Source organism: Armigeres subalbatus, chromosome 1 (genome assembly GCF_024139115.2).
Source record: "Armigeres subalbatus isolate Guangzhou_Male chromosome 1, GZ_Asu_2, whole genome shotgun sequence".
Taxonomy (NCBI): Eukaryota; Metazoa; Arthropoda; class Insecta; order Diptera; family Culicidae; genus Armigeres; species Armigeres subalbatus.
In genome coordinates, this window is record NC_085139.1 from 42,746,562 (window position 1) to 42,756,689 (window position 10,128).

The following is a 10,128-nucleotide window of genomic DNA, read 5'->3' on the forward strand; positions in this document are numbered from 1 at the left end:
CTTACAGATCAAATAAATTTTGAATAAAGTTCTGTTCTTACCAGGCATTTGAGTTCTCCAATTCATGACTCCTTTATGCAGAAAAAACTTCCCATTTTACCCGGAAATAATATAATAATGGAACTTCAATGCAAATATAGGAGCCACCATCAGCCGTAGTCATCCTTTGTGGTTTCAAATTGCTTATAATTTTCGGTATTGACATGGCAAGTTGTTTTTGTTTCTGAAATATAGAAAATTCTAATCAGTAAATTGACATACTTCGTAAAAGTAGTAGAGTAAATGGATATGACCAATGACGAGTCAATGTCAAGGGCAATGTTCTGTTATTGGCAGTGTGCTTTTGGTCACAGAATTATTGTTTAAATGCACAATGAATTTCTACGTCAAATTACTTGAATTCAAGTACAAATGGTCACAAATATTAATTTGGATATTGTTCCAGAAAGTTTCATTTTGTCTTTACTTACTTTCTGACTGAATATCAGCAGCAGATTCTCGTCGCTGTTCCGCGATCCGGACCTGCTGAAGTCTGATAGTGATAGCGTCAAATACCTAGAAAAGATGAGGTGCGCAGCAAGGTGGATCGATCGCAGCAAGATGCAAGATGATTTGCGGACCCTCCGGGTTCGCTGACTGTGTGGATGGTGACGCTCAATTCGAACGGGATGGAGACAAGTGTGATGACGGGTTTCTGCGGAATGAGTTGCAATAAAGAAGCCTGAAACAAAATACAAATTAATCATTGTTTTATCATTCCAAGAACAAAATACTTACATTTGTTAAGGCCCCACGTTTGTTAAAACGAGTTTAGTTGCTATTGCGAACGAATTTATAAAGTATTGCGGACGAAGTCACAAGTTTTATTTATTTATTTATAATAAACTTTTGCTGCGAAGCGCACACGAAGCAAGATTTCAAAATGGGTTTGTCAAAGTTGGGAAGTGCAGCCAGATTTAATATTGTTATATTTATAAATATTGTTTATATATTGTTAATTATAATAAATATCACATCAAATTTTTTTTTGTCTTTATTATCGAGACTTTCAGCCCAAGGCTATACATCAAATTTGTGTAATGATACATACGCATAATGGAATCAAATGGTTGCAGATGTTTCTGTGTAATATTATCACGTTATGTATGTTTATATTCTCAATCCAGTTAAAAACCGGAATTGGGGGAAAGTGAAGTTGGATTTTTCTCACAATCCGTACGTTAAACCTAACTTCGGAAGTGGTGCGCTATTTTCATATTGTCTATCCGGAATAAATTTATACCGCTTTTTATATCGAAGTTGGATTTTTCTCCAGATACAGGCAACTTTCCCAACTTTGGAAGTAGTGCGCTGGATTCGCCTAAAGATGCGCTTAACAAAGCATCAATTAGTTTGACAAATAAAACTTCGGAAGGATGTTCGGTTCGGAAGTCCCGACTTCCGAATTCTAACGTGGTGCTATACCGACAATATCGCGAAGCGCTATTCAGCGCACCACTTCCGAAGTTAGGTTTAACGTATGGATTGTGAGAAAAATCCAACTTCGCTAGCCCCCAATTTCGGGTTTCAACTGGATTGAGTATATTACACAAATGTAACGCAACGCATTTAATGTTGGTTTTGTTTCTCTGTAATTTATGGGCGATGTAAATTGTTTGAATATTGTGTACATTTGTATATGTTTTTCGCATTTGCATAGCTTTTTTACTACATCGCTCAAATTACATCGATGAGTTTTACATTTTTTGTTGCTAACGAGAAAAAAGGAATCAGCGGAAAAAGTCAATGTTTACGTTTGAGACTTTCGCCCTTATGAAACAACAATGTCGTATCTTTCTATGACGTTGTCCTCAAATTTTCTTAACTGCTTAATATTTGGTGCTCTCAGATACATATTCAATTACAGAGTACTCACGTGCCAGGATCGTTCGGAAATCCGTAAAATGAAACCGTATCTCCGGTTCGGCTTCCGCATCCAAGCACCACACATTTTTTGCCCATTTTTCATTTTCCGGTTACGATGACACGAGCGAACAGCGAACCAGGTTCCGGTCCTCTCCGTTTTGTTAATGGAAGCGGCTCTCATTCACAAAGAAACATATTCATTTTAAAACATTAATATTTATTTTTGTACGATTCACAACCGAAACGACGACGCAAGGTGAGGGAAAAAAACAAACAGACAAACTGTCAAAACGTTGAGAGGGGTAAGTCAGCGCTCGTAAAATAAATATTTATGTAATTCGTCACCCACGAGGGGTATTTTCTTCAAAATGAAGAAGAAGACATGGTGCCCGATTTTCTGATGGCTTTGTACCGGACATTTCGGTCTATGTATTCGTCAATGCTATAAGGGCCGATTTCTTCACCTCCGCTTAGGCCTTAAACCAGGTTTAAACGTATGGGTAAGCACCGCTTAAGAGTTAAGCGAAGGTGAAGAAATTGGCCCTAAGTCAACTACTTTTGAATGATGATTTTTTTAGCTTTTCAGCGCTTTTTGGAACGATTTCCTTAGGTGGCCCATATTGCCCCGATCACCCCTACATATGACAATAGTTAGTCAGAATACCTATCAAACTGATGCAGTGCTCTTTTTTTATAAGTTCAAAAAATCGAAAGCGTACTCTTACCCCACGCGCACTCTCCCAACTCTACTCTATATACTAAGTGAACACAATCGTTGTTGAGATCATCGTGCAAGTCGTGATTGATTTGATTCAAACTTCAGTACAATTTGGAAATCTTTACAACCTGTGCTTTAATGCCAACCTGCAGCAAAACAATTATACTCAGAGGACATTAATGGGTTACTGTAGTAGCTGGAGAATCATGAAATCCGTGGTTGATTCGGTACACTATTTGATCTAAACTTGTGGACAATTTGGAGATTGTACAATTTCCCATGAACAAGTATGACAAAACTAAAATAAATACTCAAAAGCTTCCACTCAACGAAAATCGCATCCTAATTAATTGTTCCAATAATTAGTAATCGTTTTCAATCCATGTCGCGATCTCCTGGAGATAATCGCATAGCTACTCAACAACCAATATTTATTGCTGCTCCTGGCGCGATAGATGATATTGGCAAATTTAGGCTACTATAAATACTTTACTGCCAGTTTCAGTGATAAGTTAAATGAACATGCCCGAAGATTCTCAACTCGGTTTAAATTAATCTAATTATTGAAAAGATTAACCAAGTATTTCTTTTGCTTTGAGTTATGTGGGTTCTCTTTTCGCCAGCGCTTAGTGGTAAAGCACTATAATCAGTATCATGAAACATTTAATTTCCTTAAACTAATTTCCATACAATATTAAAGCAGCTTGTGTTAACTTAGTTTTCATCCAATTCAGCAATTTTTTTCAGAGAACACTTAACTTAAAACATGAGAGAGGAACAAATAAGCGTTTTGAACCACTTTACCCATCCATCAAACATAACTTCTTTTCGGACGCAGAGATATTCTTGATAGCAGCAATAACTACACGCTAACATTTCCCCAAGTGCCTCCCTAGCGCCATTATGGATCTACATTTAAATACTGCTGAAATGTGCACTTCAATAATAGGCTCTCAATTCCTATTCACTTGTATGGTAGTGCAATTTAATCAGTTTTGATTTGACATATATGTAGGACCAAACCCGGTACACTTTCCCCATTGTCAGCCTAAGTAAAGCTGCTTGGGGACTTACTTTTCACGTTGATGAACGGCTATTGACATGTTTGCCTGCACATGAAGTTATTGCGTGAAAGGAGGAAGCGCAGAATTACCTCCGAATAGCTGTTTTAATTCAGCGAGTGAATGCATGTTCAGTCCTGGGCGTAGTCCAATGCCCCGAATAGGACCGCAAGCGCCAAATGTGACAACGACACCAACCGTATCAACATAAGTTTCTCAAAACTATTCTGCTATTATTATATGCCATATGACACTTTATTGTACTTTTTTTGAGCATTCATTATTTTATTTATTTTATTTATTTTACATTTACCGTTTTCCTTGCTGGCAATTTCAAAATTATCTCACAGGAAACTAAAGCCACGCTATACTTCATAATCTTCATATCCGTCGATTTGTAGCCACCCTGAATCCCACGATGTTAACCGATGACTTGGAGGCCTTTTCATTGTCGTACACGAAATCACCTGACACCTGACAAACGGTGCTACATTTGATGATATATTCTTCATTAGTAGATCGTGTGTTTCATGCTTATATAATGGGTTATGCATGCATCGTGTATTTATGTAGATCCCACCGGGCTAGGAATTCAGCTTCAGTACTCCGTCCAGTCTGTTTTACGCACAATATCGGAATTGTCCGATGTGCTCGACGTTGTCAGATATATCTGTGGGTGGTAAAGCTTTGATTAGAATTGAGCTCGGATCTGTAAGAGTTAAAATAAATGAATATGTAGTTAGTATAAGGAATGACACCAATTTGGCAGTCTGATTCCCCCTCTTTATATTCCCATCATCAACTCCAAGTGGAATTCCCTATAAAAAGCTGTTACATGAAACAATGTAAGCGGAACGGCTACGGAAACGGCAAATTTTGACATAAATTATATGAACATTGTGTTTGGGGCTTACGTATTCTACGTCTAATCCATTTCGGTCTAATCTGATATGTCTCAACAGTTTACTGTCTTTGAAGGGCCGCATTCCAATCAAGTAGTTTAATTTTTCTGAACAATCACTAGAAACCTAGCGATAATAATCATGCACTGAACCGATCGTGCACGTACATTCTACCTGAATATTCAGGTAAACTCTTGAGAATTCGAATAAGATAGACATCATGTGATGAACGTAGAGTTTACCAATATAAAGGTGACCTCTACCGAGATAAAACCATTGTCACGACCTCGGCCACGACATTAGTTTGAATCTGAGTCAGAATAGAACAAAGTCGCTGATTTTCTCAGCTGTGTTTCATTCATATTTGATTTTTTTTCAATTGAATGAAATAATTCTGCTGCAGTGAAGAAACGCGCATAGTTGTTATGTGAAAAACCCTCATGCTGGGTTCAATAGCGAATTCGGAAATATTCTATTGAATTCGAGCCAGGATTCAAACCCAGTTACCTTCAACGTGGGTTATCTTCTATTCGTTCTTTTTAATGGTGCGCTAATAAAGAATCCATCATAGCAATCATACAGTTTATGTCACGAGACGAGCCAGCCTAGGGCTGAAAGTCTCACCAATAAAGACAAAATAAATACAGTTTATAAAGGAAGGAGTGCCTAGTGCAAACTATTTCGAGGCGAAAATGTCCTCCTACAACAATGAAAACGCATTAAGGTCACTCCTGACGGAATCCAAGCTTCAAAGTGCTCGCGTTTTCGGGGACACACCACTCGATACAGAAGCAACGCACAACTGTCATTTTTGTTGATTTAGTTTTGCTGCGTCGCAGCATGCGTGAAAAAATAAAAATGACAGTAGTGCGTTGCTTCCGTATCGAGTGGTGTGCCCCCGAAAACGCGAGCACTTTGAAACTTGGATTCCGTCAGGAGTGACCTTAATATGCCTATCGTAGTTACATACCTTTTTAACATTGAGTTTGACTAAAAGTCTGTCTGTCTGTCTGTTCTCATTCGCAAGACATTCGTATTCACTTCTCGTCAACGAGCCGAAAGGACTTATTTTGATCGTCAGGAGGAATTAAATCCGCTTCGCTTTTGATGTTTCGAACAAGACCTGCCCTTAAATAACCGTAAATAATAGCAACGGTGTGTTTAGCCACGTTTAGCTGTGACCCGGTTTTTGCTTATTTCCGGCGTATCGCTTCCGATTTTCAAACATCCGAGTCCGGCAGCCGCCACATCACATTTTCTTCCAGCGACACTTTTTATTTAATTTTTTTACGGTTCATAATACGTGATCTGTTGGCCACCGCTTTTTGGCCGCAGACGGTCACTTCGGATGTGGCACGGATTGCAAACGAATCGGTTTTCTGTGTTGTCCGAGGAATACACAGTTCGCGAAACCAAAATTAAAATATTTATTATTGAAACAAAAATATAAACAAGATTGATTTGTCAAAAAAGTCTACACTCACCATACACTTTAAAATAAATTTACCATTAATGCGAGTAAAAATACACTAGCGCCTCTGGCGGTGCTGGTCTCGTTAGCTCATCTGGGTTGCATGAATTTTAAATCGGTTCTTCGGGACTCCGACGTCCCGGTTATTAGTTCCTGATTCAGCATCATCTTGACGGCAGTTATCCCGACAATTATCTCCTGTTTCTGGACTGCGTTTGTAAACTAAAATAGAAACATTAATCCCTCGATTATTCCTTTATTATTTAAAATATTGAAAGAAACAACAAAAACTCTTACCATTCTTGCGCACCCAGCTTCTTCAATTGATTGTTTGAATCTTAACTTGTTTTTCACTCATTAATGAGTAAAAGCAAGGAACATGGAAATGAGCACAAAATACGCATTTTTGTCTAAAATAAATTACCCGTTATTTTGACAGCTGCATATATCGGTAGAAAATGTTCATTTTTTACTCTTTAAAGAGTATTGCTGGGTTTACAGTGTTTCGCCCCAATTATCGAACCCCCAACTAGAAAAAACCCAATTAGCGAACGTTCACTGTATTGATTGAAAATGATTATTTAATGATTAATCGAATAAGATTTAATGCGTTTTATTGCAGTTTGCGTTGAGTTCGCCAAATGCACGAAGTTGCAGCAAACATGCAAAAGATCTTGCATACAGTGTTGCTGGCTATTTTATCTTTTAAGAAGATTATGTTATAATTGAAGTCGTAATGATTTGCCATTCTATTGAGGCAAAATATAATGAGCTCTTACTCCACATTTAAGATATTGTGATAGAAAATTATTTTTTTTACAGGAAAGTGTCATAAAACTAATAAATAAAGTGCCAATGTTTGACATACTTCCCCTGAAAAGTAAGTAAAATATGATAGCACCACTGCTCTGATGTACACATAAAGCTAAAACTAACACGGAGAAAAATGAGAAAGCTAGTTAGCTTATTATTTATCCCTTTTCAACCTTTTCCTACTTTTAATCTTTTCTGCGCTTATGAATTAAGCATTTGTAATGCTTATTTTGAATTTAATCCTCCCGTTTGCATAACAAGTACCCTTTTTAATCTTGCGACTTGAGGTTTCCATTTTTATAAAGTTTTCCAAATTATAAGTTGCCTACATTATTTAACACGCACGAGTACTCAGTTTTTCCTGTTCTCTCTGATATTATAAGCTGCGCCATGAGCTGGCAAAGGTAAGTTATTTATTTCACCTAAAATAAATGAGTTTTTTCAGTTTACGCTTTGTATTTTTATCCCAAGGTCCCGATTCAGGCGTCGCTACGCCACCAGTAGCTACAATAACGACGAACCATACCGTTCGGAAGTAAAACTCTACTTTTTGGACCCTCGAAAATGTCCGAATTATGCTCATCAGCGATCAACTCTTCGAAATAAATGCCCTAGTCGTGAAGCTCTGTTCCTGGGGAAACTGTGACTGTTTTGTAAATAATGATCGTTAAGTTGAATAAATAACGTTTAATCTTCGTTATACTAATGACACACTGGTGGTACAAGTACCATGGTACAAGAATCTTGAAATGAGTACCATACCAATTATTGTCTTTATCAAAGATAGTCTTGGAATAATTTTCTTGTTCTCTTGTACCATGGTACAAGTACCACAGGTGTGTCTTTAGTATTAGATAAAAATGGAATAATCATTCCAAAAGATTAAACTCGAGTTATTCATTCGAAGCTTATTGTTCAATTAAGCATTGCAATGAGTGGATAGACTGAATATGGATTTAGATTATAATTTAAGCTATTTAGCTTTTTTATTTTTATCCGTGAACGTGAATCCAATGAATAACACGCCTAAAACAGACGAATCAGCATGAATTTTGCCAGCTCGTTCCTGTGCAAGTTGCTTGCAGGTTGTCTGTAATGCTAATTTTAGTTGCAAATCGCAATATTATGAAAAGCGTTTTTTTTTCACAGGAAAAAACAAAAACAATTTGGCATTTCGATCATCGTAGAATCAGCATAAAAGTCGGAAGCTATATTAATTTAATTAATTTTTATTAAAACCATCTCACATTAAAACTAATACATATTACGGTTCAGTGGAAAAGTAGCAGCTCCTTCTCAAAATGTATATCATTTGTGCCCTAGGATTCCTATGAGGGTCCGTGTAAAAAGCTCCGCTGAGGACAACGCATCGTAATGCTGCTGCTGATAGCGTTGCAACTCTCTTAGGAACGAACAAGAACCTGCCAATCGCTGTTCATTGAAACTTTTGTTTCTTAAACGGAGCTTCAAATGCATAATGAATTTCAACCTGCAAAAGACGTGATTTAAGATAACATCAGTTTCGTGAAAAGATCGCTAAAAGAATAAAATCTACCTATCAATCACTGCGTGCTGAATATGGAAATCGGCGAGACTCTCTATCGTGGTTTTGTGTGTTCCGCTCGTCCAGCAGCCCATTGTGTTTAGTAAAACCATGAATAAACTCCACAATAAACTGTTTTTCTTTATTTTTTTTCTACCAAAAAAAGCGCGGTGAAAAACTTACGCGATGGCAGCTTGCAAAACTAGAGGCAAGACAAATCAATGCTTAAGCAAGTCACAAGAGTACTAATGAGGGCTTAAAAATCAAAGTTGTGATTATTTTTAAGAAAACATTTCAATGCTTAAAGAAAAGCATATTTTTAATCTTTGGAAAGAATAAAAGTTGGAAAATTTTAGAAAGGATTAAATAAAAAGCTTAATAGCTTTTTCATGTTTCTCCGTGTATATAGCATTTTAAAAAGGCCTACAGCCAAAACGTAAACATTGAGAAAATGCCGTTCGAAAAAAATGCATCACAATTTCTATTCCTATTTCGCAGGTTTATTATATTTTAGGCAGCAAAAACAACTAAAAGCACATAATCAACACTATCTATCCATACATAACCTTAATTGTATCGAAAACATGCAAAAATTGGTCAAAATCGTTAGAATAAAATTTTAAGTTTATTTTATTTTTTCTCCGGAATAAGCAGGAGGGTGAAACGTCTGTCATCCGCGGTACAATGGCACTCTACCCAACATCGTTTTTGGTACTTCTTGTTTTTGGTACCCAGTTTCTGTGTAGTATACCCGAATTCAGCGCTCATTTTGGGGGATTGGTTGGTACGCAGTTAGTGCTAATTATCGGCAATTAACTTCTCCTGGCCAAAACTTGCAATTGGTTGAGCCACATCGAGCCTTTTGTGTATGTATGGCTTCTTTATTTCGAAAAATAGCTCGTCGGTACTTCCGAAGTTTTGTTATCATGAATCAAACAAAATTAAAACAAAAACATTGTACGCCATATTGAATGAATGGTGGGTAGGCGTATTAGCCTTCTCTTCAGTCCCCTGGGAATAAGCCTTCTTGATAAGTCATTCTGCATTTAGGGTCTGTTCAAATATTACGTAACGCAGTAGGGGGTGGGGTGTCTAACTTTTGTTATGTTAATGGCGGCAGTTTGAACATGAACGGTGGCGGCGGTCTCGGTGGCCACACCGTGGTGCTCTCGGATATGGACTCGAGCAACGAAAATCATTTGAGCTTCAGCAAAAATGGAACCGAAATATTCGACTACGATTGTGATTACGATAACGAAGAGGAGTTCAACTATCTGGCCCGAACTACAGCTGCCGTAGCAGCATCGACCAGTGTCACCAGCTCTTGCACTCCCGGTGGAACAAATGCGGCTGGTTCTACTGCAGTTCCGTCGTCTGGTTTAAGGTGATTATACAATCAAGCCATGTGGTGAATTTCAAATTCACCACACGGTTTTCTACCCCTATTAGTTCAAATCTAGCGTAATAATTTTCGCACAATGCTGAAATTAAAGTCGATTGTTGAGCATAAGTAAGCAAATGATCTACGGATGTTTCATCCCCATGGGCGTTGTGATTCTTTCAATTCGTGCTCTTGAAAAATAACTAGAAAAAGCACGTGGTTTCCAAGATGGCCGATTTGTGGCTTTGTTGTATAACCACCTTAAACGTGCCGGCCAATACTAGCAGCGGTAGCAGCAATAGCAATATCAGCAACAAAAATCGCGTTTCGTTCG

At 37.6% G+C, this 10,128-nt stretch overlaps 1 protein-coding gene and 2 long non-coding RNA genes across 5 annotated transcripts in view; all 3 read right to left on the bottom strand.

Moving 5' to 3' along the window:
• Positions 1-929, bottom strand: part of LOC134224867 (uncharacterized) — a 7,340-nt gene extending 6,411 nt beyond the window's left edge. For both annotated transcript variants that reach the window (XR_009983086.1, XR_009983089.1), the window contains exons 1-3: positions 778-929; positions 471-721; positions 42-223 (exon numbers count right to left, since the gene is read on the bottom strand). This is a non-coding gene — a long non-coding RNA (uncharacterized LOC134224867). The remainder of the gene's footprint in view (positions 1-41; positions 224-470; positions 722-777) is intronic.
• The window catches only part of LOC134224843 (uncharacterized), a 25,123-nt gene extending 22,920 nt beyond the window's left edge, over positions 1-2,203 (bottom strand). For both annotated transcript variants that reach the window (XM_062704476.1, XM_062704466.1), the window contains exon 1: positions 1,916-2,203. In XM_062704476.1, the coding sequence (XP_062560460.1) occupies positions 1,916-2,001 (86 nt within the window). In that variant the 5' untranslated portion in view covers positions 2,002-2,203. The remainder of the gene's footprint in view (positions 1-1,915) is intronic.
• Positions 2,204-3,967: 1,764 nt separating this feature from the next.
• LOC134208326 (uncharacterized) lies at positions 3,968-6,170 on the bottom strand. The gene is made up of 3 exons (XR_009978616.1): positions 6,071-6,170; positions 5,557-5,965; positions 3,968-4,354 (listed from the first exon to the last, which is right to left on the bottom strand). It is a non-coding gene; the product is annotated as an uncharacterized LOC134208326 (long non-coding RNA).
• Between the last annotated feature and the right edge of the window lie 3,958 nt (positions 6,171-10,128).